This window comes from Ostrinia furnacalis, unplaced genomic scaffold (assembly GCF_004193835.3).
Source record: "Ostrinia furnacalis isolate ACB-3 unplaced genomic scaffold, ASM419383v2 OfSCF0207, whole genome shotgun sequence".
Taxonomy (NCBI): domain Eukaryota; kingdom Metazoa; phylum Arthropoda; class Insecta; order Lepidoptera; family Crambidae; genus Ostrinia; species Ostrinia furnacalis.
Window position 1 is genome coordinate 722,886 of NW_021130446.1, and position 27,849 is coordinate 750,734.

General features: G+C 36.6%; 4 protein-coding genes across 5 annotated transcripts; 2 read left to right on the top strand and 2 right to left on the bottom strand.

Annotated features, from left to right (window-relative positions):
- Window positions 1-1,885: 1,885 nt before the first annotated feature.
- On the bottom strand, window positions 1,886-5,349 carry LOC114355807 (uncharacterized). The gene is made up of 3 exons (XM_028308831.1): window positions 4,827-5,349; window positions 3,021-3,078; window positions 1,886-2,943 (listed from the first exon to the last, which is right to left on the bottom strand). The coding sequence occupies exons 1-3, from the start codon at window positions 5,007-5,009 to the stop codon at window positions 2,357-2,359; spliced, it is 828 nt and encodes a 275-aa protein (XP_028164632.1). The 5' UTR covers window positions 5,010-5,349; the 3' UTR covers window positions 1,886-2,356.
- Window positions 5,350-9,052: 3,703 nt separating this feature from the next.
- On the top strand, window positions 9,053-13,337 carry LOC114355792 (odorant receptor 4). 2 transcript variants are annotated; one of them, XM_028308821.1, is made up of 9 exons: window positions 9,147-9,417; window positions 9,552-9,704; window positions 9,884-10,066; window positions 10,673-10,856; window positions 11,026-11,122; window positions 11,337-11,438; window positions 12,246-12,334; window positions 12,760-12,826; window positions 12,904-13,116. In XM_028308821.1, the coding sequence occupies exons 1-9, from the start codon at window positions 9,147-9,149 to the stop codon at window positions 12,961-12,963; spliced, it is 1,206 nt and encodes a 401-aa protein (XP_028164622.1). In that variant the 3' UTR covers window positions 12,964-13,116. The 2 variants fall into 2 exon arrangements, with proteins under 2 accessions (XP_028164614.1, XP_028164622.1); XM_028308813.1 differs by lacking the exon at window positions 12,246-12,334 and having other exon boundaries at window positions 9,053-9,417; window positions 12,904-13,337.
- A 285-nt stretch (window positions 13,338-13,622) lies between these two features.
- On the top strand, window positions 13,623-22,012 carry LOC114355581 (short transient receptor potential channel 4-like). The gene is made up of 17 exons (XM_028308524.1): window positions 13,623-13,835; window positions 14,006-14,129; window positions 14,558-14,686; window positions 14,776-14,934; window positions 15,020-15,152; window positions 15,223-15,424; window positions 15,499-15,725; window positions 15,897-16,042; window positions 16,269-16,388; window positions 16,479-16,629; window positions 17,310-17,507; window positions 17,900-18,027; window positions 18,709-18,858; window positions 18,944-19,124; window positions 19,211-19,326; window positions 21,128-21,286; window positions 21,789-22,012. The coding sequence occupies exons 2-17, from the start codon at window positions 14,007-14,009 to the stop codon at window positions 21,984-21,986; spliced, it is 2,520 nt and encodes an 839-aa protein (XP_028164325.1). The 5' UTR covers window positions 13,623-13,835; window position 14,006; the 3' UTR covers window positions 21,987-22,012.
- Window positions 22,013-22,214: 202 nt separating this feature from the next.
- carmine (AP-3 complex subunit carmine) lies at window positions 22,215-26,930 on the bottom strand. The gene is made up of 11 exons (XM_028308536.1): window positions 26,792-26,930; window positions 26,361-26,448; window positions 26,055-26,198; window positions 25,916-25,975; window positions 25,707-25,828; window positions 25,461-25,620; window positions 25,231-25,344; window positions 24,746-24,935; window positions 24,350-24,501; window positions 23,365-23,652; window positions 22,215-23,161 (listed from the first exon to the last, which is right to left on the bottom strand). Exons 1-10 carry the CDS (start codon window positions 26,824-26,826, stop codon window positions 23,467-23,469), a joined length of 1,251 nt encoding a protein of 416 aa, XP_028164337.1. The 5' UTR covers window positions 26,827-26,930; the 3' UTR covers window positions 22,215-23,161; window positions 23,365-23,466.
- Between the last annotated feature and the right edge of the window lie 919 nt (window positions 26,931-27,849).

Consider the following 27,849-nt stretch of genomic DNA (forward strand, 5'->3'; position numbering starts at 1 on the left):
TTTACTTTTTTTTATCGATAACGATTGAACTTCAATGGAACACGCCCACCCACGCCCAACAGGTTTTCCAACTTTTTTGTTGAAAAAGCGCGGGAAACGTGAGCGTGACGGGCGCGTTTTTTATTGCTAATTTTAAAAACTTTTTATTTACTGATATTACGTGATCAGAAGGGTTTATTTATTTAAATANAACTTTTGGAGTACGGACATGCCTAGGGAATGACGTTTTGGGTCATTCAAAAGGAATTTAAGATGTTTTAAAAATAGTTTCAAAAAATATAAATGGGTGATGAATAAAGCACATTGCGAGCTGTTATTTAACAATTTTGGAATAAAATATTAACAAATATTTCATGTGAAATGTGGCGCGGACTAAGAGTTGACATATTTTTGTGGAATGACCCATATACTTTAATGTATGTTTACAACCAACTTATAAGATGTACCTACTTACGCTTGTATTCACAAACGATACTTGCTTAAGTGAAGCAGCAAATCGAACGCACAGCGTTGAATAGAGCTCTGTGATTAGTATCGTGCATCCACGTGCACTGTGAGACCTCATAGTAATGTTTGTGAATACGGGCGTTAGTTTACTTCCTGCTGCTGTATTTATTTAGGTACTTAATACGATAGTAATAGAAAGTTTTAAGAACTATTAAACCGTTAATATTAAACAGTTCGTTAAAGCTCACAGTGAATAAAAAGTATCAACTAATTATTGTTTCAAGTCTTTTTAATCTAATTCTAAGGGAAAAATAAAGAATACACAATGTAACAACAAGAGTCTTATTTGCAACACTTATAATGTGGGACATATAATATGTAGTAATAATAGAGTGTCAATGTAAAACATGTGAATTGTCCAAAATATTCGAAAATCACATCAAATGTTTATGTCGTATTTTTTTACTTACCGCAAACTTTTTTTGTTAAACGATTTCATTTCACATAATCACAAACTTTTGTTTTATACTTAAAATTAATACTTTATTTAATTTTACAACACGTGTCCTGAATTAATATTTAGGGGTAATGCATATAACTGGTCTACCTCTAGACACAGTTATATGGTAGAGATTTCAGTAATATGGGGATCGAAGTACTTAACTCTAAGATAATAATTCAGTTGCTAAGGACCAGAATAATTCTCATATTTTCAGACAAATATGCTGCTCTACCTTTTTCAAGACTCAATAGATTAAGCTTAATAATTAAGACTACAGTCACACCTAACTAGGGGAAAAAATAGTAATTTTAGTTACGTATCTTATATTATGGACATTTCAAGTTTTTGTATATTTTGAAAATAATAAAATGTACGTAGTCGACAATACAGTGTGAGTCACGTTAAAGTGTACATATGAAAAAAGATGAAACTAGACCTATTATTATCGACAAAAAAGAGGTAAAAAAATTTTTGAGATTTTTTATAGATTTTTTTTTCTTCCACTTATTGTAAAGAAAACGTAATAACTTTTAAACTAAGCGGTATATCCTGATAAAATAATGCTAAATAACAGGCGATACTAAAAAAATACATAAAATACACAAAAAATAATAAAATATTATACTTTTTGAAAAAATTGCTATTTTGATTTTGATTGAATTGAAAAATTAAGAGGGCAATAAGTAAGTAGACCATTATGGGAATAGTGAGCTATAAACGTATTTCAAATTATTGCATCATCCCAACTAATATTATAAATGCGAAAGTAACTCTGTCTGTCTGTCTGTCTGTCTGTCTGTCTGTCTGTCTGTCTGTCTGTCTGTTACGCTTTCCCGCTTAAACCTCGCAACCGATTTTGATGAAATTTGGCATAGAGATAGTTTGAGTCCCGGGAAAGAACATAGGATAGTTTTTATCCCGGTTTTTGAAACAGGGACGCGCGCGATAAAGTTTTTCTGTGACAGACAAAATTCCACGCGGGCGAAGCCGCGGGCGGAAAGCTAGTTACACATAAGGCGTTCAACTTTTCCATTTCGATGAGCATAAAGTGTAAAAACAAAGACAATACATAATCGGCGCCGGTAATTAGATAGAAGTATGACACGCGAGCGACATCGCGCGTGCGTCTCTGCGCCCGCGGCATATCGCCGCATCACTACGCGCGGGTAATAGGCGCGCGAAACAACTGCGGGAAACCACCGCCTTCCGCGTCGCGTATTACCATCTACAAGTCTACAAAAACTATGAGAAACGTATAATATAAACGCAACATTGCGAAACAGTTACGCATTATTACATGCCAGCATATTAATGCGCCTGTGTCTCCATAACGCCAAATAACTTAACAATTTGTAAATACCAATCACAAAACAATGATTGATTAAAATTTCGGACTCTACTAATGTACTATCTACCTCGGGGTAATATTGAGTTCAGTAGTCGCTGTAACAAACTTGGCTTCTGGGTTGTTGTGAACATCATGTGCATTGGATTCATGCAGTACTTATACGGTCTACTTGATGACCCGTGCATAACAAACGGATACGGATGCTTCATCAGAGGTGAAATCGAGCTCCCGACTAAACTGATGGGTTTAGTGAATCGAATGGGCTGCGTTTTTACCACATCTGGCTGGCTCGCACCTCCTAGCAAAATTATCGGAATCGAACTCGTCTTGGTAGGCTTCGGTGGCGCCCTTGAACTCGTCAGTTTTGGTAAAGGTCTTGGAGTAGTAGATATTTCGATAATTTCCTGCAGTATAGACTCATCATAATCCCTGTTTTCTTCTACTAAAGGCGATACGAATACCACCTGTCGCAGACTGTTGATATCTTGTACCAGTTTGGCGTGCTCTTTGACAATATCTTCAGCGTTCGGCAACAAACGGTCGATTCTACGAGCCATAATTTCGTTGGTGTTCAATAAAGGAAAAGTGGGATACGTCGCTGAAGTTGGTTGGAGAGTCTGTATCTTGCTTGGCTTAGGACGCCACCCTGTGAAGTGCCATGGTTACGGTTATTGCCAATAAAGCATTAAAAGTATATAATCTATAATGTTATTTTGTATTTACCTTCACGAACTGCTCTGCCATGTCGGTCAACCAGTATAGAGGAGTCGAAACAGTTTGCCTGAAACAAAAAGTGAGGGCTGGCAGGAAAAAGATATAATCACTATCAGATTAAGATATTATCGCATCAGTCGGTTTTAAACTAGCAATAATACAATGCAGTTAAGTTCATTAACTCGCTTGAGGCGTGCAAACAATGCATTTTCGCTGCACATGAAGTTCGCTTCGATGCGCCGTGACTACACAAAACGATCATTTTAATTAAAACAATGAAAGCGTTTGACGATTAGGAACTAAATAAAACAAGTATAAAATAGGTACCAATGCCGCTACAGGCAGGCCGCTACCAATCGATCAACATGGAAAACATTGTGGGAGGCCTATGTTCAGCAGTGGACGTCTTAGGGCTGAAATGATGATGATGAAAATAGGTACTACCTTTTGATCTATGTGATAAATCAGTTTACAAAAATGGCCTACTGGAAAATTAAGTTAACATCACTTTAGTACAATTAGTTTTTGAGTGTATGTCATAAAATATGTACCTACTTTGGGTATCATGTTTAAAAATTACAAAAAACAATTTTTACAACGTAAATACAGTAGCATCTACTTCTTTTTGTGTAATTGTGATAACGCACTTAAAAAACATGGTTTCGTGACCCAAACATAGTTAGCTCTAATTGGATTTAATTTCGGTTTCCTTACAATTACCTGTCATTAATCATCCATCATACCTTGCATTTGTATCGCGATATACACAGCGATTTCTTTCACTTGTCACTAGTAATTAAGCATCCATAAATAAATTAACACTACCACTTACTTTGCAAGTAGGTGTACATACACGCATATTTTTTTGGGAGGACTACACGTATCTGGCTAGCTGCCGATATTGCATGTTTTTAAATCACTTTAATGATATCTTGTAAATACTAAACTGTTTACAACACATTTCATTTTGTTTCCGAATCGAGATGGTAATCGCTGTGATACATCCCCCAATCACATAAAAGAATGAGTTATGCGACTTTATTGAATCGAATTGAAATGTGTAACAATAACATTATACAAAATAAGGTATGTACCTATGTTTTCCCTTTGGTTTTCCTATGTAACTTTTTGTGGCCCTAACTCATTTTATGGCAATGAAGTGCATATAATAACATGACATTCGGCGTTTTCTCTACTTACTTAAACAGAGTAACTTTAAGCGTCTATTTACCATCCGCTAATTCCTAAACTAGGCTCTGTTTTTGATGAGATTTTCTTAATCTTGTAGATACTTTTTCTCTTTTCTAAACCCTTTTCTCAAAATGAAACTTGTACGAAGACCGGGCACGACGCTCTATTAAAAAAAGCTAAATGCTTTTTTAAGTTATGAAGATTATAAAAAACATACAATACAACAGGGAATTTCCAGTTTCTATGTTTTTCGATAACACAATGTAATGCCTAATTCGTTTTATATTCTAAAATTGTATAAAACTATCACACGGAAGTGTTCGGTTGTGTGTTTGTTATAACGCGCCTCTTTATGTAAGTATATCGTTAAAGCCACGCTAAAAAGCTAAATCAATAAAAAAATTAAACTAACTTTAATGAGGAGAAAGCATCTGATAAGCAATAAGTTATTTTATTTTATGACAATAATATTTATAGTTGTTTTAATCCAACCCTGGTATCTAATATTATAACCCCAATATTTAAACACACATAAAAATAAAACTTTTATTTTTTCACTGACACTCCGAAGTCCATTTGTCACAGTGTAAAGGAATTCGCTGTTTTGAACTTGCACATCCTTACCTGAGTTGAGGGCAAATGCTGTTTACTGGTAAAATATCGGAAGTCCAGGGTTCCTCCGACCAACAGCAACGAGGTGGTCTGCCACAGTACCGCCCACCGCCACATCTTCGCACGACTGACTGGTCGCTCCACCACGCTGCCACCACCACGCCTTGCCACCACTTCGTCAAATATTACCAACATTATCTAACCATTTTTTCGCCAAACTTCGAGTTCCTTCCTCCCTCTTAGGCAGTGCGTGCTCGTGTACCTACCTACATAAAAAGTCGATAGGAAACAATTATACACGAAGTCACTTAAATGGCTAAGATTGATGAACCTAAATCAATCAATATACACATCAAAGAACACAGTTTACTATGGTCGCTAACAAACTATATTAGAACTGAAGGTACATTATAACCGCCACTTTTACAATATCGTTCATTTGATATGTTCCTGAAAAACTTTTACAAGCTTAGGCTGAGTTGCACGGGTTGTACCACTTTATTTTAACCGTGACTATAACCATAGAGGTTACTTACATTACTTTAACACTAACAAACGTCAAAGATCTGTCAAACTCAATACAAAAAACATGATATCGTTTTGAAAAAAGCGCGGGAAACGTGAGCGTGACGGGCGCGTTTTTTATTGCTAATTTTAAAAACTTTTTATTTACTGATATTACGTGATCAGAAGGGTTTATTTATTTAAATANTACGGAACCCTTTGTGCGCGAGCCCGACTCGCACTTGGCCGGTTTTTTTTTATGTGACAGGAGGTAAACGAGCAGACGGATCACCTGATGGTAAGTGAATCACTTCAATCATCAATCATCGTAGCTACAGCCATGGTAGAGGAATTCAAAATAAATAAATATAATTTAAATCGCAAATCCCAATTTGGAATAGTAATATAGACACGGTGCTGGTTTCACTTCGTTTTCACACCTTTTATTTGAAGTCACTCGGAGATGTTTTTGCTCGGGCGCCGGCGATCCACTCGTCAATAGAACTGGGTCGGTCGTCCAAACATTGATAGGTAGGTAATACGTAGCACTTTTACTTCGGAGAGATCGACCATTATTAATTCTACATTAGTACCGCACAGATGATGCGTCAGCACATTGTAACTGCCAGCGCTGCTCTCAGACAATTAAACACACAGAACCAAAACAACGGCACACATGAGTATGTTAATTGATATTGATTGTTTGACCGACTGAGCTTTAAGAGAGATTTGGCTTTTAATAATTAATAAATTAATTTCTGTTTTTACTATGATGATGCCTATGTATCAATTTATTTGATGATGGAGATGGCAATGTTTTATTATAAACTAGCTTTCCGCCCGCGGCTTCGCCCGCGTGGAATTTTGTCTGTCACAGAAAAACTTTATCGCGCGCGTCCCTGTTTCAAAAACCGGGATAAAAACTATCCTATGTTCTTTCCCGGGACTCAAACTATCTCTATGCCAAATTTCATCAAAATCGGTTGCGAGGTTTAAGCGGGAAAGCGTAACAGACAGACAGACAGACAGACAGACAGAGTTACTTTCGCATTTATAATATTAGTTGGGATTAATGAAAGGAAGCATACATATTCGAAATGAGTTATAGTATAGAAAATCGTGTGTAATAATTCTGATGAAGCATATTTTAGTAGCTGTATGATAAATTGGGTGTATCGTAACTTTTGAAGTGCTTGCGTGTCGTGATTGCGGTGCAGTCGCATCGGAGGCGGGCTGGGCGCAGGGAGCGCGCGACGCGCGTGCGCCGCCTAATCGCTGCGTAACGGTGGCGAACTGTAAAGCGCGCCACGGACCGCGGGCCGCGTGCTAAATTTGCCGAAACACCGCGATCTCTAGCGGGAAAATCTTAAATCACTCTAATTCGTGTCGATGCCCGCCCATAACTGAAAAAAGTCAATTATACAAAAAAGCATGATCGCCGCAAGAAGTTTCATCTTCGCTTTTTATAGAAAAATGACAACGATACCGCGGCTGCAACTAGCATCAAATAAAAAAGAAAAGTAGTGGCTCCAATACATATAATTTGCATATTACTAATGACAGTCTGGTACCCGAACGCAGTAAGTACAACCCAAATACAACAAAACAATTGTACCTTCGATGCCAAAGGTTAACTATTTAGCCAGCATTTACATCGGGACTCGTGTTGCTTACTTAAGTGGCTTTCTTAGAAGCGTGTTGTTTAAATAGTAATTTTATAGCACTCCAGCACAATCAAAATTTAATGAAATGAAATTGCATGTTCATTGTTTTTGTTTAACACTTACTTGAGCAGTAAAATGCATTATTAGCTATTACAAGTTTTGAAAAATAAAGTTAAAATAAATGCTATTACTATACTTCTGTTAATAATATGGAGTTTTTATTTTCTTTCTACTTCTTTTTACCATACCTTGTATCATTATCTCCTCATAGGTACAGGTATACTGGTAGGGTAAAAAGAGATTATGAGTTTATTTAAGAGCAAAATATTTGAAGATTTGTAAGTTCTATTTAATAGTCTATCTATACATACAAATAAAGACATTTTGACTTTGAACAATAAACAAAACGTGGTAAAATCATGGGAGTCCAAAGTGAATAAAGAACTTAGCAAACTTTATTATACCAAAAAGGAGACCAACGATCTTAACAATCGCAAATATGACACAAAATATGAACTTATGCAGTAAGTAAGGGTTATGTAAACAAGGTCAAGGAAAGCTGTCTTATGAGTCAACATAGACAAGGCACGGTAATTTTAAAACTGTTATGAGTAGCAATAAATGTATTTGATACTCGTAATATAGGTATGATAAGAGCTCGTCTCGCACGACAATCGTAAAAGTAATTATCGTGTGCGTCTCACCAGCAAAGCCTTGAACGGAATCCGGATGGATTACCGCTAGCAATCTTCGATCGAGATGTGCCTCGAGGAGCCCATTAAACAATTTTGCCATGGTTCGTTTGCCGCAATGCAATCGTTGTCGTTAGGCTGACAACACGACAGTGCAGCTGATGGAACATACTTATTGACAATCGCATTTAATCATTGAATGCAAATGTTGAACATATCAAACATAAATCATCCAGAAGCCATTAACAGCTAATGAATAAAATTGATTTATCCATATGTTTACTGTAGTACTCGTATAACGTAAAATAATATTGATTATAGCATTGGCTATCGACATGAAACATTAATAAAAATAAGTCCTTTGAGTATCGGATTGAATGTGACTTGAATAGTATTAGCGGTATCAGCGATTATGCATCTTAGATAACGAATAAAATATGCGTCCATTATCCTACCCTACCGCTAGGTTCTCGCGGTCTTATGTACATATTGTGTATGTGCATAGTGTTATAGTTCCTTGGCGTATAAACTCGCTGCTGCGCTTTGTTTCTGATCCCAGTGTTCCCGCGCTGCTATAATTACTAAATAATCTATTGCACTATACTAATGAAATCCCAGCTCATCAGATTCTAATTAAATGCTTTGCGTGTTAGACGCATCGGAGTACCGCAACATTGCAAGTACACATGTAACTACTCAATTATATCACGACACTATGGAAACTAATTCTTATCTCATTACGGTACCTCGTAATGATTGTCATTTTCAGTTTAATTAACTTATTTAACTTGTACTTACTTACTTTTGTATTTGATCTAAAGACTATAGATATTAATTTAATTACCCATGTAAATATTATTCTGTATTAGATTCAATTGGCAAGAGTATAGCTGTAAAACTTAATGAAATTTTAAATCTAAACCGTTTTTATTTCCCAGAATAATAACACGCTACACCTTGAAAGCTAATCTACATTAGATTAGAGCTGAGAGCATTTCCATAGCAGGCAATATCAAAGGCAGTTTTCGTTTTAATTGTTGATAGAATAATATGCATTTAAATTACTTTCAAAATCAAGTTACTTCAACCACATTCCTTTTAAATGTATAAGTTTGATTTAAATCAATGGATACAATTATTAAATATATTAAAAATTTACTAATTTTTCAAACTCTTCATTTGATAATAATAGGAAAGAAGCTCCGTCCATCAGACTTGTCTATCATACAAGTTTTGAACTGTAAGTTTCAAAGTTTTCCGATAGGTACGCCCATTTCAGACGCTTGAAACCAATTAAATATTTATTTGTACTAACAATCCACTATTAACTGATTTTATATTTATGACTGTAGCAAACACCACTTTCATTTACTGCATTTTAAAAGCACCGTTCAGAACGTCAGGATCATTGTCAAACACAGACATCACATAGTCCATCCCACTTGAGTGACCAAAGGAAATCCAGGTCAAAAATGTCCGACATAACGCTTTCCGAGGCCAAACGGGAAATAGCAGAATCATTGACATTAAATACCTTTTGTATGAGGCGCATTGGTCTGTCTTTTGAGGAGCCAAAGAATGCGTCGTCATATTTCGCGCAGAAGTTTATGTTGGTATTGTCAGTGATGAGCATTTGCTATCACGTTTTCAGCGAGATTGTGTACATCGGTCTAACGTTATCCAACTCGCCCAACGTAGAAGATGTTGTGCCGTTATTTCATACTTTTGGTTATGGTGCTCTTAGTGAGTAGAAAGTGATTTTTTGTAAATAAAGTAAAACAATATTAATAATAATATTATCCCCCAAATGCTAGTATTAAAAAGACAAAAGTCAAACATAATGTTCCCAACCTTAACCTTGAATTTAAAATTAACAGGCATCGCAAAAGTATTCGCGCTATGGTACAAAAAGGACGTGTTCAAGCAACTGATAAGTGAACTAGCAGGAATCTGGCCTATGTCTCCCCTCGATGACGATGCTACGGTCATTAAAGCAAAAAGTCTCACTGCGCTACGTATTGCACATCAATGTGAGTGTTTGCTACACGAATTCTTGGATAAAAAAACGGAAACAATTACAAGTCTACACAGCTGAACAAAGAAAATAACACAGAGATAAAATTAAAGTTATTGTCCAAATCTAAATTAATTACACGTGACTCTACCAGATAAAATGGTACTATTGATTAAAATTTAGTGTTTTTCGCAGGGTACTTTGTAATAAACGTGTTAGGAGTCTGGTTCTACAATCTGACTCCAATCATCGTGTACGCATACCGCGTTTGGCAAGGACAAGACGTGGAAATGGGCTACGTTTGGGTCTCATGGTACCCTTTCGATAAACATCAGCCGGTTGCGCATGTCGCCGTTTACATCTTCGAAATATTTGCCGGTAATTTATACTCCAAGCAATTCACAAACAAATAGGTATGTCTAACAAGACGTGTCGCTTATAATTTTACGGTGACTACAGCTATTTAAACGCCCATCCATAAAATTACAAATTGCAACAAAAACTGAACATCAATTTGAGATCCAAATATTTGTTTTATTGGCACAGAAAAAGTGAAAGTAAATTATATACAATTATCTAAAAACAACTATCATCATCATCAAAGTGAACAGGAGTAGTGTTGATTTGTGAGATCGTGATATGTTGCAATTAGTCCACTTTAAGCATTTGATTATAATGCCAACGACTTTACAACAAAAACGTGATAAGATTATTAGATGCACGATATCACAGTCGGACATTGTTTTTGCACTACTTTCGCGGAGGTAGGCATATAATTAATGGGCCATAATGATCCCATCGCGTCTTGTATTTGTTTTACAACCTAGTTGTGCTTTTATTACACTGTAAAATGAAGCTAAGATTTATACTCACGTGGCTGGGGTACCGAACAGAAAGACTCTACCTTATGCGCCTGCACCAAAATTTTATCATACAATTATTGTCATATTTTATTTAAATTAATTTATTAATGTGTTTTATCAGGACAAACCTGCGTCTGGATCATGGTAGGCACTGACCTGCTGTTCTCTGGCATGGCGAGCCACATAGGCCTCCTTCTGCGGCTGCTACAGCGCCGCTTGGAAACGCTAGCAACTATGGAACAGACTGAAGAAGATAACTATAGAGACATTTTAGCGAGTATTAAGCTCCATCAACGACTCATCAGGCAAGTAAATTAAAAACAATTTGGTCAAACCTCGTAGTAAAGCTCTTTAGTTTTCATATAATTTTTTCATAATATTAAGTAGGTAAGTAAGTAATTTTCTGCAAAATTGCAATATGATAATATTTCTCTATACTTAACTGAATGAATTAAAATTACACATTGTTTGCAGATACTGCAACGATTTGGAAGTTGCATTCTCTTTCTCGAATCTGGTCAACATTATTCTTAGCTCCGTCAACATTTGCTGCGTCGTATTCACCATTGTCGTACGTAATCTCTACGTTTTCAGTTATAATATTGTACTCTAGTGTACGTTCTAAACGCACCAGTAACTTAGCTGCGTAGCGCTTTGCAGATCGTGAAGTAGAACTTTTCTTGCTTCGTCACCGACGAAAATGAGTTCGTATTTAGGTATATAAACCGTTCCTTTTAGCATTGTATCTTAGAGCTGAACAATAGACAGTGATTTACCTTTTTCAGTTGCTGGAACCGTTTTTAGACATCAGCAACAAGCTTTTTTTAGGGTCAGCGTTGATTCAAATTGGAATGTTGTGTTGGTACGCGGACGACATCCTGCACGCGGTGAGTGTATCCGACTTACAATGACAGCTATTTACATTGATGCTACATTTAACTCGGCATTCAGTCAGGGAAAGTACCCAGATAAGGAAAGGAGATAGAGCGATAACTGATGTGACCAGAATGAGAAATTCTTGGATCTATACTAAATTATAAAAAGAAAAAATATTTTTAACCAAAAGGTGCACCAAACGACAAAATTACATCGAATGCTAAAGCACCTACGTTCATGCACATACGGAGCTTTAATCATGTGCCGTAAAGCAGGCAAGCTCTGCGTGTGCAGTATTATACGGGCAACTATACTTTATATCACGAACTAACTGTTAGAACTGTTTAACAAGTTACATCTACTGCAGCATATTTTAAATGCCAATTTCTTATTTATTAGAAGAATAATTTTTATTAATTTCCGTTCAGTTGCTATGCGAACATGGTATTTTTTTATAGTTTACATGTGAATAAGTAGTATTGCAAATTCAAACTTCGTTTGAACGGTAAAGACTCTTCAGCTCTCTAGGCACTCTTGCTCATTTGGCCACTAACTGCCTCCACATGTTTAGTGTAAATTAGTCTTATTGCATTTATAATGTGTCGGTGGCTGAGTGCATCCGAGCCACAAGCATGAATAAAAAAAAGTACTTATTATGTGACCAGCAGTGGACAAGTGAACGGGCGGCGCTTATAGTTGCACATGTTACAAGCACGCCCACGAACAAGAGTGCGGCCGATAGTCGATAGGATAGCGAACAAGTGTGCGCCGGCGCTTATATCGAGCATGTTCCGAGAGTGACATAAACGCTTGTTTAGAACGCGGACGTGGCGGCCGCCGCGTACACCAGCGGCTGGTACAGGACCAGCGCCCGCTGCCGCCGCGCCCTGCTTTTCCTTATCCAGAGGTCAGTCAACAACCGCTGCCCTCTCTCGATATAGACAACGTATTTGCAAAGCACTCCACTACCGCAACTCTGGCCAATTACAAACATTTTCCCGCGGCTTCGTTCGCATACTGATGTCGGGAACAATTAGCGTCCAATTAGATACCACAACATGAATGATGCGATTAAAAATAATTAACAGGCAAATCAATAGTAGCAGCACGTAGCAAAAACTTATGTAGGCACATAAGAAATAAGCTGTATAAAATTAAATCGTATCACTTTTGCACTTAAAATCAATTTCCAATTCACGTAATCCGCTTTTTGTAGCAGTACCGTAGTGTTTGATCTAAATTAAAGTTAATAACTGTAGTTAATTGATGATTCTTTAATATTGACATCTAGATCATCAGACACTGATATTGATCAATCAAACTATTTTTCAGAGCACAAAAACCAATCGCATTTACAGCGATGGGTTTCACGGATATATCTTTAGTGACCTATTCATCGGTAAATATAATTTAAAACAACAATAGTTACATATTGTTAACGAAACATAACATTACCGTGAACTTTCTTCTTTACAGATCCTGACGAGATCTTATTCCTACTTTGCACTTCTTTACACTATGTACAACGACAAATAAAAATACACATAGCGTACAACGATGAAATATACTTTCATCATTTTAGCTTTGAAATAATATTAAGTAGGTATTATTGGTATCATTCATATACCTACCTTAAGCTTAGCTCGTAGAAGACATAGGTTATAGGTACTCTAGTTATTGTATTGGTCGACTACTTGTTGTGATTTACTCGTATAGTTATTTTAGAAATGTATTTTTAAAAAATATTTATGAATAAAAACTAATTTTAGATTATACTAGTTGTTACTCATTAAAGAAACCTTACACCTGAAATCGTCTGAAATCTAAAGGATAGGTCATGCTAGGAAATGGCTGAAACTATGGTTTTTATAAACAACGAATAATTAGGTTATAGGTACTCTTAGTTATTGTATTGGTCGACTACTTGTTGTGATTTACTCGTATAGTTATTTTAGAAATGTATTTTTAAAAATATTTATGAATAAAAACTAATTTTAGATTATACTAGTTGTTACCATGGTTGTTACTCATTAAAGAAACCTTACACCTGAGAGTTTAGACAAAACGCACTTTTTGATCGAATCGAAAATCGAATCCGTCAAAACTCCATACAAAGAAGGGACTTTTCGACCACTTTTCGACTGGTTTGCGATTATAATTTGCACTATGTCTAGACTATCTGAAATCGTCTGAAATCTAAAGGATAGGTCATGCTAGGAAATGGCTGAAACTATGGTTTTTATAAACAACGAATATAGGTATACTCTCTGTTTCTGTCAAACCAAATGATTGATAGATGGAAATATCACAACAACAACAACCAATAAATATTAAATCCACGTAAAATAATTTATCATTAAAACGAGATCATTAATATTAAGTACACGAGACTTAGATGTGCAAAAGAGGTAAGCAGCTTAGTTTAATTATTCTAAAGAATATATTAGAATAAAACTCGTAGCGCTTAGCGCTGTTCAAATCTCCAGGCATAGAGTATCAGTACTTGCGATGAACCTGTATTATAAATACAGCCTATTATTATTCCGCCTGTTCTACTAATAGCCTAAATTTTCCACAGAATGTTCTCTCGTGACAGAGACGTGAGATCATCAAAGTCGAATCAAACGGATTCCATCCAAAACATAAGTTTGCCGAGTATTCCAAAAGAAAGAGGTAATCGCTTCCAAAACGAGAAACAAACGGTAAGCAACGTTGGAAACACTCGCCCACCGAATTTTAACCTCATTCTTTCTTAAATGTATTTTTTATAGTTCAAATAAAACATTCCTTTTACAATATTATTTAATGCAAATTACATTTGGAAAATGCACCAAGTCTATAAATGGGACATAAAACAACAATCTGATGTTTTTCTATTACAAAACTTGTACAAAACTATTTCATGGGTATCTTCTAGCGCACTCTATTTCCGTAACCTCATTTCCATCGTTTTGACTGCTGAGCAACATTTGATTCTTTGTCTGAAATTGCATGAAATACTGTAACTTTGTCAACCCAAAGCTGTATGAGATTTATAAACTTACTCTTCTATTATGAAGCATAATTCTTTATTTTTTTATATCATCACGATCTACTTAACTTGAAGCATATCTGAAGATTATTTTTTCAGATTCAAACTTACTACCAAAGCGTAGCTGAAGAAAATTCATTCCCTACTAGAGTACCTAAACGGAATGTTGATATAAAATGTAGAAGCAATAAATATAAATCGAAGACTCGTCCAACAGAGTCGATAAATGTAAGCTGTTTTTAAATAAGTACCAGTATAATCTTGTCAATTATTGTTGTAAAATAAGTGTGTTAAAAGTACTGAAATAATAATTCCAGTTAAATGAAGAATTCGACGAAAAACATAAAATACATCTGCCAAAGTTGCAGTCAAGTGAAATCCAATTATTCCAATTAGTTGCTGATAATGATATAGACCGCGTACAAAATTTTCTCCAGGAGCACACTAAATTAAATATTAATTGCATTAACTTTCAGGTTAGTCATATTTGTTTTGATTTTGAGAACAGTACCTTTAAAATTGTCTTTGTTTGGTTACATTTTATTTTAATTATGTATGCAGGGCATTTCGGCGCTTCACATAGCAGTACGAAATCGGTCAGATTCAATGGTCTCATTCTTGCTAAAGCAACCTCATATTGAAATTGGTGATACTGTATTGCATGCCATAAGAGATAACAATATTGGCATTTTGGGTAATTAGCCTTTTGATCTCGATTTCACTTCGCGTGTTTGCATAAAATAATTATTTTAATTCCCGTGCAGTGATGTTGTTGGATGCTCAGAAGAAGATATCGCCTGGTTTGGAGTTTGCTGGAGCTACCCACTCCACGGAGTTTCCCGAACACGTGACGCCACTATTGTTAGCGGCTCAACTGGGTCACTACGAAATTATTGAATTGCTTGTCTCTCGTGGTCACTCAATCGCCCGACCACATCCTCCTAGCTGTTTTTGTGCAAGCTGCAAGTAGGTTGATAATAAAGGTATACATAATGACACGATGTAATCTTATTTCTACTATGGTTCTATTTTATTTTTAGGAACTCTCTAATCAACGAAGATCCCCTTTTCGCAAGCATGACTCGCCTGTCCGTGTACCGGGCCATCTCTTCCCCCGCGTATATCGTGCAAATGTCTCCCGATCCCATCCTGACCGCACTACGGATGGCGGCTGAGCTGACAGAAAACGCAGCAGCGCACAGGCAGTTAGCTGCAGCCTACTTACAACTCAGAAGTGACGTCAGCGCTTTCGCTGTTGACCTTATAGGTGACACTACCATCACAGCTTTGCACTTTTTTGTAGATCACACTCCACTGTCATTGAGTTGGACTCCGTTACCGTTTCATTGTGAAACTTTATCAGAAATTATTCTCAATTATTATTATAAGGAAAATTTCATTTGATTAACTGAATGTTGAATGATGTACACGTTTTCAGGCTGTTGTCGCACTTCTGAAGAAGTCGAGCTGATTTTAAAGCAAACGGCAGGTTGTCGCGGGCAGCGGCACTTCGTGCTGCCGCGCTTATTGATGGCTGTTAATTACAAACAGAAGGAATTCGTCGCACACCCAAATACGCAGCAGGTTAATTTATATTTTTCGATACTTTCTAATTTAAGAAAATAATTTTACACATAAAATTTCTTACAACCAACTCTACCCGAAATTCTTTATAATGGTAGTATTTATTAGTTACAGCACATTTAAAAAAAATACTATTATTATATTACTGTTACTAATAGAGAAGCTAATATTATCCAAGCACACAGTGAATGAAGTTCTCATGTCAATGCCGGGTTAAATTTTTCAGGTCCTAGAGTCCTACTGGATTGGCGATTGGTATAGTTGGCCGACAAAATCAATTTTAGCAAAGGGTTTGATCGTTTTCAGCCGTATATTCATGACCCCCATCATTGTTTTTATGTCAATGGTATGTAAACAAACCCTAAGTTGCCATTTAGTACCAGTATTTACAGCTATTGATGTTTAGTGTTCGTCTAATCAGAGTGTTTACCTACAGGTACTCCCGCGGCATTGGCTCGTTAGGCACTGGCAGATCCCGTTGAACAAACTTATTACTCATGCGTCAGCGTATATCGTTTTCCTAGCTCTGGTCTTCCACATCTCCAATCAAGATAAAACCGAACAGAAACGAGGGCCGCCGGATACAGGTTCGCGCTTTATTATTTAAGTATCCGATGGTGGTTCTGATGAGATTCGTTGACGTGATTGCATCAATTAATCTTGATGATCCAGTAGCGAAAACATCATTTTAGCACGTGTTATTTTCACCAAATTAAAAGAATCGCTTATCTCGTAAGATCTTGGAATTTTTACCCAAATTTTCAAAGATTAAGAAACTTCATTTGCGTTTCAATTAGCAATAATAAAGCTCAAAAATGCTTGTCTAAGAATGTATTAATGTATTTCTAGAAAGGAGGAAGGATGTGACCCCACTGGTCAATACTAACTGGTATCATTAGGGGAAAGCGCTAAAGCTCGTATATTTGGACGGTTATGTCTTTCTTAGTGGCGTAGATTTCGTCTGCTACTTTAGCAGTCGGTCTCGATTCCTGTCGGGTTAACATACATAGGACTAATAAATACGACTATTGTAAAAAATACATCTGTTTTTCAACTGTAGTACACACCTAATCAAATAAATTTTCAGACGATGCCAGTAGTATGCCAGTAGGACAGGTAATAGGTAGAGTTTTAGTTTTCCTAAACATAATCAAAGTCTAGGATATTGTCTCTACTAGGCGTTATTTTCTTAATATCAGCTTGTCACTTCATCGATGACCTAGCTCTACACCTTTATAGGACTGCGTCTCTGAAACCCCGTTCACAGGTGCAGAAGCGCCCCTAATCTTGTACGTGTGTGGCTACACTTGGTCGGCGGTTCGCATGTGCCTAATGCAAGGTCCCCAGAGGTATTTTACGGAGCTGTGGAACTGGGCAGAAATCATCATGCTCTTGCTATTTGGCCTGACCTTTGCATTGTGGGTTGCCGCTGCCATCGATGTCGCAAATTCTACGAATGATTTAGGTGGGTACTTTTCTTCCATAATTACTTAAGTAAGTACAGCATTACTTTAATGCTGGGCTAGTTTATACTATGAAATACCTATAATACGAGTATGACTAGACACCTCCTCCTACTTCAGACAGGTGATAGGTATCTTAAAACCTGTCAGTTTCCTATTAGTAAGTTTCTAAGAACTTTAAACGGTTAAGGTGCTTATGTTTTATGTTGAGAATTTCCTATGGCATTAAGTTCGCCATAATTACGATTTTATTCCTGTGCAATAAGTGTGAAATAAATATCCGAATTGTGACAAGCAGAAACACGATTAAGCCTACCAAAGGCAGTAAAATGCAGGTTCATATTATTTGTGAAATATCTTAACGGATATTAATAGCGTTCGCGCGTTTTCACAGAGCGCAAGTATTGGGAACAACACGAACCGACGCTGCTCGCGGAGGGCACGTTCTGCCTGGCAACAATATTCGCTTATTTCCGACTCTTGTTTTTGTGCCAACTGAACTACCATCTAGGGCCGCTCCAGGTATGCACATTAGCATTTCAATGCCGCATCGGCTGCTTGTAAGAACGCTCTCGTTAGAGAATATGGTAGGCGGCTCTGCTGCGTTACTTAGCATTGTACTAGCTCCGGAGTATTCGACGCGTTTACTACGTAGTTACTTTAATATGCACACGCGTGGGCTTCCTAAAATGGGCCAGAGTTACTAATAATGTAAATAAATACAAATTACACATACGAGTAAATCTTCAACTTTAACTTTCTACTTAATAGAAACATTAAAACACGCATTACATCTCAGAAGCAACTTAGAACAGAATAACATTTATTTTTATTAAGAGAAAATGATAATGGACGTGTTGAAACTACATGGAATGGAATTTAAGTTACGATAAAGTTCTCGGAAAACATCCTACACTGATTTTATAATTCATTCGACACGCCGTTAAAACGGTCCATTAAGATTGTGCTAATTAGCACACTCACTGCCCTTAACTAAACGTGATGCATTTTCCAGAGAAACTAAAATCGTGGTTATGAAAAAATATACTTACTCTAACTTTGAACATAACTGTAAAAAAGTATTTTTGACAATTACCTATTTGTAATTGGCGAAATGAACCTTTTTTAAAGGTCTTCTCGCTAATACGAGAAAATAGTTAATGCGAAGTGGGTCTCTATCTTATTAGGTATTTTCCATTACAGGTATCTTTAGGGAAGATGACCATTGACATTTACAAATATGCGATAGTGTTCACAATTATCATAAGTGCATTTGCTGCTGGACTCGCTCGATTTTATCAATATTACGATGGGATGGTTTATGAGGACGAGTTCGGTGTGAAAACTGTGCAGGTAACAAAATTGAGGTATCAATGTATAAAATGAATAATGGTGCGGAAAGGTTACTGCTAAAAGGTTATGGTTTTTGTCTCTACAGGTATCTTCGTTCACGAGTTTGTCCGACACTTTAAAGACTTTATTCTGGGGTCTATTTTGTATGGCTCCCCTGGAGAGTGCAGATGTTGTGTTGACGAACACGAAAAACTCGAAAACATTCGACAAGTTTCAGGAAAATCGGCACGGATATACGGAACTCATAGGATACTTCTGTTTTGGATGTGTGTAGCAACATTTAATTTTTATTTTAATGAATTGCCATATTATTTAATTCAAACCTATAATTTATGAATTATACATATTGCAGGTTTTGAAGTAATATCCGTAATAATCGTGCTAAATATGCTCATTGCCACCATGTCGAATACATTCCAAAGAATCAACGACAACGTCGCTATCGAGTGGACATTTGGGAGAACTGAAGTGAGTAAAAGTTTTTTGTTTTCTTTTATGAAATAATTTTCTTGTATTTAGGTAACTTTAGGACACCGTATAAAGTATATATTTAACATTCTTTCATTCACTATCTATGATAATCTATTGTGGGTCAGTTGACATCTCTCGAAGACCACCATACAAGATAATCGGCACATGTGCAAACGACCATCGCAGGTTTATTGCAGGAGGTGGGTTCGGCCTTAAGGCCGGCCCGTGAGAGCACGGTATTGCGGACACAAAATGATTTGTGCCTCTCCATACACGGCAAATACGAACACTTCCACTCGCCTCGCCCGACTAAAATCGTGCTTGTCTTGTGCTGTTATAATTTATATCGCAATTATTTATACGAGATTCCAATGCTGCCTTCTTCCTGCATCAGGCTTCAGATATAAGTGCTGTAGACAGGTTTAAGCACTATGGTGCTTATTTTATGAACTTTCGAAGATCCTTACGCTATAAATCTGGAAAGGAACACAGTTAAGTACTAGTAAAGTGCCCGTCGAGTAGCTAGTTACACGGAACCACTAACCTTTTAAGTATTAATCAGTGGCTCGAGTCTTCAGGTCTACAGGTCTTTCTAATATCTATACCAGGAAAATAAATCCAAACAAAATAGAGAACCAACTTGCTCGTCTCATTTATTTACCTACTATTAAATAGATCTAGATCTAATAATCTAATAATTGCTTCAGATCAGAAGAGGTTGCTTTCCGTGACGTTAGTTATAAGATATCTAGTTTGCAAACTCTACATTTTTCATCTTTCAATTCTACAGAAAATGTAATTAGGTACACAAAACTGATAAAGATTGTAGCGGAATAATGTAACTGGTCCTATCGCAGAGAGCGATCTTTTTCAGAGGATATTTCCAGTTTTTCATCATTTAAGTACTTCTCAGATACGACGCTATCCCCCTAAAGTTTTAAAACTTTTTTAATGAATTAAATTCTAAATCGCATGTTCTATTGCTCTCTTATTGTAGGTACCGTACCTACCCGTCTTGTGAGTCTAGCAGATTAAATTATGTACCTACCATAACAGTAAATGTGGCTTGTAGTCATTTTGGTCCGATTAAGATTAGGTGCCGGAACTTGTTAATTAAGGTAGCATATGAAATTGTGTTTCCTAATTAGTTTAACATATTGCAATCCCCGACTAAAGGCACGTGTTAACATATCGATGGCGGCTGGAATCTATTTACATTCCGACGTCCGCCATTAAGCAATAGTGAATTTGCATCCTGAATCCTGATTGACCTGCGCGTTCCGTTACTTTGTATTCCCACCATCCCACGTTTAACGCCTACATTTAATTGCAACTTTAACGGAATCGTGGAACTTTAATTGCTTAATCAATGTTTATGATACATTCCCAATAATATTGTCTGGTATACTCTGGTCACGTCAGTCGTAAACGTAAATCGTTAGACAAATTCTGGAATAGCTAGACTAAGCCCAGACCTGGTCGCACTGTCGTTATTCAAATCAATATAGGCAGACCACCCTGTGTGATTGCATTTGCGTAAAATACTAAGAAATGTATATTCATGAAGCTCAGAACTGTAAAGTAATAGTTCTTGGTATTAAGGAAACAACCTCCATGATTGTTCAAGATATAAGGGATTAACCGGCCTGATAATGATTATGTAAGTTGTTATGCAAGTTGAGGGCATTTACACCTCTATGCGCAATACGAAATGGATACCTAAAATACTAAAGAACACTCCGTGTCTTCGTAGCTGTGATAGGGCAAAGTGTTACCCTTACTTCGCCAATTTTCCCAGGTGTACATCGACTACATGCTGCAGACCACGCTCCCGTCCCCATTCAACATGATCCCAACCGCATCGGGCATGGGCAACGTGGTGGAGTGGATCCGAGCCAAGATGGGCAAGCCGCAAGGACTTGCTGCGCGCTGGTCGCTCTCGTACTGCTGTTATACGGTTCATATTTTATTTACTACCTTCGTACTACTACATCCTCAAGTTTATAGTTTTCTCTGGTTACTCTTATAAAATATAATTGTGATAAGATTTACCCGTATTTACAAACGATGCTTGCCTAAGTGAAACAGCAAATCGAACGCACAGCGTTGAATCTATTCAAGTCAGAGCTCTAGCTCTGCGATTGGTTCGTGTGTCACCCTATGCGTCCACGCGCACTGTAAGACCTCATAGTAGTGTTTGTGAATAAGGGCGTTAATTTCATAAATTAATGAAACCTACACGAGACAGTTTCGAACCTATTGGCTAATTACTCGTAGAAGATTTAGAAGTAAACAGTCAGTTCCTATGATAATTCAGTCTGTGAATTATATGCATTTTTATAAAGCATAGGAGGCAAATATTCTGCCGCAAATTATTTGCCTAGCAAATGGACCCGCATGTCCAACTACACAGTTGACATCAGAGTTATTTAGGCTATATCAATATTTTTATAATTCAGGAACGTGATCTCGAGGCAAGTTTGCAAAAGGAGTACCCAGCTTTAATGTCGGTGCTAGTGCAGCGCTACTTCCGCGACAAACACTCGACCACCGTCGCCTGCAGCGGCATAGAGGCCGAGTTGGACGCTTTGCGACGCGAGCTCGCTTCGTACAAGGCACACAACGAAAAATTATTTAAACAAACTAAACAAGTGTAATGCAGCTAATTATGTTTTATGTAAATAAAAAGACCATATGATACAATAAGAAATATGTTTATTTTTATAACAATATAAACAAATTGAATAGTGCATTGAGCATATTTACATTTCAAACTGCGAGTAACAAGACAAATTACTGGCTAGTTAACACACAAAAACGAGTAACTTTCTTTTGACATCCATGTTAATATTTTTATATTTTATCTATAACACAAGTCTGATTAAACTTCCTAGCCAGAAAACTTGTGTGCAATTACAGGCTTAATTAAACTTTTATGCACGAGTAAATTATTCGTCATTATGGTTTTCCTCATAACTACGCTTAATAATTACCTACCTAAGTATATTATAATTTTTATATCCTACACTCGTCATAAGTTATCATGTGACATTAATAATGTATTAAAGCGAAACAGCTAACAATTATATTATGGAATTGACATATTAACAAACTTAACATACAGGAAAATAGATTACGTTTGCTAAAAATATAGGGTCCGAGATCACGGAGAGATTTATTATTTAATAAATTATACGAGAAAATTTATGTAATTGATTCTATAAAATACATTTTTCCGATTGCAGTCGCCATCCAGGACTTTGAATTTTCATTATTCGCCTTGTACGGTGCTTGACACCATACAAAAACTATGGATTAACAGCATTATGAACTGTCTCTTCATTAGTGATTTAAAATACCACAGACTGTATGAATACAGTCCTATACCGGAATTGGTTACAAGTGTTTTTTTTCAGACAGCTAGAAGATTCATCATCTTATGAGATAAAACTTCAAAGATCTTAAGAAATATCATAATCGCAATTCGCAAACGATACTTAGACATCCAAACAACATCAAAATATTCCATCACGACACGAATTTGCGACATCAGTAAACACATATCATATTCACTACCTCAATATTAAAATCAAAGTCTTTGCTGCACCCAAAAACTTCTAGCTTTAAGCTTACTACTAGACAAGCAGTTCATAATAAAATAAGTATCACCAGTATGCGCTGGTTACGTTTTTTATCGATCTCGTTAAACGATATGAGTGTTAGTTTATCAACCACCACTTTTGCAAGTCTCGCAGCATCCGATTCTCTCGCTCGCAATCGACTAAATTAGTTGTTGATAAGTGTCACAAAGTGAGATATTTCAGTTCAGTACCTCTAGTAGGAAAAACTTTCGAGTTCGTTTCGTTGCGTATTCAAAGTGCCATCGAAAAATTTTGTATGAAAAATTAAACAGCGCCCCCTAGGGCGGCTATAATATAGGGGGCGCTGTTTAATTTTTCATACAAAATTTTTCGATGACACTTTGAATACGCAACGAAACGAACTCGAAAGTTTTTCCTACTAGAGGTACTGGACGTCCTATCTAGTAGAACATAGAAGTCTTTGGCCGTATCACGCTTTGTTCTGATTTCATCGTTATAGATCAGGACAGTCCCATATAGGGTGGCGCGCCTCCCATCACATCCTCACATGGAACTTGCCCGCTTTAGTGATGTATTTCACCCCCTTGAAGGGCTTGTACTTGGCTCCGTACATGTCCAGGCGACTCACGCGCAGCCCGCTGACAGCCAGTTGCGGAATCGTGAAGTGGACATTGATACTCGGGTTCGCGCCACTCGTGTCAGCGCCGGACGCTACGGAAACCTATAAACATAAAACAAGTTGGGCCCTTGTACCACCTTGGAGACACATATCTAGCGATATGTCGCCGGACATGTCACCCGACACTACATGGAATATCCGAGGCAATATCGCACTATGTCATTGATGCGGAAGCTAGCGTTTTCCGCGTCAGATAAATGCATCGCAAAATGCGCAGTAATCGTACGGGACGTAGGGTATTTTGACCCTTCCTATCAGATATATTCAGTGAGTAACATGATCGACAATATTTATAGTGGAACTAGAGGAAAATATTTAAATATTGCCATTTATATTGACACTAGTATAATATGCGTATTATAGCTAAGATAAGTGTTTCGTTTAATGTCATTGAATATGCTTAACACCAACTTAGGTCATAATGAAAGGCTATGGCCCAGAACAGACGGTGTGGTGAACGCAACTGCAACGAAACTGGAACTTTGTGATGATTCTGATGAATAAAACTGAAACTGAAAGTTTCAAACTGGTCGCGTCATGTGTGGTCTCTCAACGGACGCTATGGCAGAAACTTAGATGCAACTCAAAAGTAACTAGCAGTTGCAGTTTCGTTGCAGTTGCGTTTCACCGTCTGTTCTGGGCCTATCGCATCGCACTAAAATGCTTTCCAGAAAATATAATGCTAAATCAAAGTAAAAAAATGTCTCCTTAATAATATGAATATAAACAATTAACTTACGTTTCCTCTAATGTTTGGCAGCTTTGGCAATTCGATTCGCCCGATATCCCAGAGCAGAACCTTGCTCACGGGGTCATACGAATATTTGCCTTGATTTGCAGTCAGAGAGCAGTTTAGAACACATTTTGGCATACATATTTCTAACGCTACATCTGCAAGGAGAAATAAAAAACACATTTAAAACACAATATCCAAGTACAAAAAATTATAGCATGACAGAAAATTCATTATTGAATGATATAAGGCTTAACAGCGATCATAATTAAACTGAACAGGATTTTCAAATTATGTAAATGTGGTATACTTTTCATTCAATACTATTCTACTCATGTGAGGCTAAAACAGTATTAGACTGCTGCTGGTTAAAATAATGCTGAAAACTAAATTGTAACTTACTTTCTAATGTCCGGCCCATAGTCTGTTTAGGTCCCACGGTCAAGTCTAGCCGGCCCTGGTCGCCGTTCGACCTGAGCGAGAGGTTGTGCCGGACGTAGATGGGGATCGCTACCACGCTCTGGGAGCCGATGTGGTACGACATTAGTCGGAAGTTACCGTCGGGCGGTATGAACGACAATATCCTCTCAGACTGCAAATAGATAAAAATACAGTTTTAACATATACAATTATAAAAATATATTTTATTCATCTTTGTTTTTCATTGTCTGCGTTAATTCTTTACAACAATAAAAAGTTTACAATGTTTCTATATGATTACACTGACTGTGTGAGTTGCACCACCTTATTTTAACTGTGACTATAACCAGTGTTTTTGTGTATAGTTGTTGTTAAAATTAAAGTAAGATGGTGCAACCCAACCTAAGTGTATTTTTTTATTATATTAATATAAAATTTCATTAATTTCATAAATTATATTAGCTTACCTCCCAGCGTTTGAATCTTACACATGGATGGAATGAAACATCATCAAATAATCGTGGATTTACGAAAGTTAGAGTCAGATCAGGCATTCCACTCAATTTAATGCAGCAGTCAATCTGAAAGCATTGGTAAAGAAATATTATATGACAAAAGATCCAAAAGAAGTTACAAATAACCCAAATAAATTATGAATTTCATGCTTTTGTCAAAATTTTGAAAATTATTATCTTACATATCCCTGTATCTCAGCAGAAACAGTTGCGCCACTTTTGTCTATGATCGCATCTACCTCCTCTACTACATCAAAGTATGCTTCGTTGTTAGCATACTTCACACCGGATCTCCTCCAAGGCACATTGGACAGCTGGCCAATTGGTAATATTGAAGACACACTAGGAAAAAAGAAATTGAATTAGTTAATTTTATATAAAATTTTGTAGTTAGTAAAAAAAGCTTTGTAGAATTAAGTAATACTTACTTGGATTTGCCAGTAACTGTGTTTGCAATGGTCCTCAAAATATTAGGTGGTTTTATCAACTCTTTCAGAATATTACTCTCTGTTGCCAGTGGAAAACCATTATCTAACATTTCATCTAGCAACTGAAACAAATGCACACAATAGTAAAAAGAAATGGTGAATTATTTCCCACTGGATATTACCTTAACTTTAAAAATATATTTACTTACCTCATATACTACAACATAGTTTTCTTTTATAATGGTTTCTGTACAATCTGAGAAATAGTCCTGAAAACAAAAAAAAATTGTAAAAACATAATGATTTTGGTAAATAACAAGCCAACAACCCAATAAATGTATAACTTACCTTGAATGTATCAACAACCCTATGCAAAAATTCAATAACAAATAGAGGTGCCACCTCTTGCTTGCATACGGCCACGAGGGCCACACCTCCCCTCTGGATGGATATCAAGTAATGATGTGGCGCAGCCAGCACAGGAGGCACATCCTGGAATAATAAAACAAGAGCATTTAATCAAAATAATCCATATTTATTATTGTTTCATTTGTTTTACAGTAATCTAATAGCATTAGGTACTACTATGCACTATGGAAAACAAATTATTTAATTATTATGAGTCTGCATTAACAACAAATTATTACTACTCACATTAGGAGATGCCCGTTGTGCTTCCAAGTAATAATCACAGACAGATCTTGGAATTACACTACGCCAGTGCTTCTCCAAAAACACATCACTGAAACCAAAATGATGTATTACTAATATAATTACCTACTTAAAACACTTATTCAATAATAATAATATAAAGTTGTTTCCTATATTTGTAAGAGAGTAATCTCTACATATTATTATAAGCCTTCTCACAGATATCTGTGAAAAGTTTAACTAAATTAGTGTTCACCAACATACTTACGTGCACACTGATGAGACTTTAGGCTACGTTTATTTCTAGGACGAATGTAATTAATAGTATCAGATAGTATCCTTCTTAATCTTAAGACAAACTAATTTCAATTTGTGGATGTTTTATGGTTGCAGGGCCGCGGGAAAAGAAAAATTGATTAACAAGGTTTACTCACCCAGCAGGATTTATTATAAATAAGCTGTGGATCATTTCTTCAAGGTACCTGTCCGAGGTTATAAAATATAATGATATTTTAAGTTATTTCAAGTTAACACCAATTTACAGCTGATCCAGATTTGATACACAATTTTGACGTTAATGACAACTATCAACATTGAGTGACATTCCACGTCATAAACAACCATAGAGTTCTATCTTCTTTTTCTATCTGAATTGTAGCTATTTAGCCGCTACCGCTGACCAGCATTTTTTCAGGAACCAGGATTACAGTTCCTACCATGTAATGTCTCCAGAATCCATTCTTCCTCAGCATTGTTCAGTTAACTGAAATTAAGCCTGGTGCTTTAGAACCAGGTCTACCTCCCGTTTTCATGACCTCAGAGAAACAGACTCTTGACCACTTTCGACAGTCTTGACTCGAAGTTCTGGGTTCGATTCCTAGAATATCAAGTAGTGTAAAATCTTTTTGTGCATATCATATGCAGTTGAATAAGGATAAAATAAATAAAATTCCGTGCTTCGGTAGCACTTATGACTGAATGATACGGACCGTACGGACGGGTTCCCTTCAGGCAGGGTACCTAGGGCCCTATCACCTATGAACACTGTTCATTGAACGGATTCTTAGATGCTCTTCTTGTTTGCGATGACCTTTTTCTAGATGAAAAGCGCCCAATCAGATGAAAAGTACAGGGCACGCTACGCCAATACGCCATTTTGTGCATAATGATAATAAATTCAACCCGTCTGGCCAACATGGCCATTGTACTTTCTCAGTGGAGATTATAATATTATATTATTTATGATGGTGTAAATCAAATCAAATGTATGCACAAGTATAAATAGAATACCTACTTACTACCTTTTGTGTTTTTTTAACTCATCAATGACCATATCTTTCAATCTGAGTTTCAAAAGCTTGGGTGTTAAAAATACCATGCAGGACTCGAACCCACAACTAAATCCTTGAATATTATGTTACATTATGTATTGTGTGCACTAGCAAATTAAGAAATTGTATGACTTATTTTAATAAATAAGTCTTTGAAACTA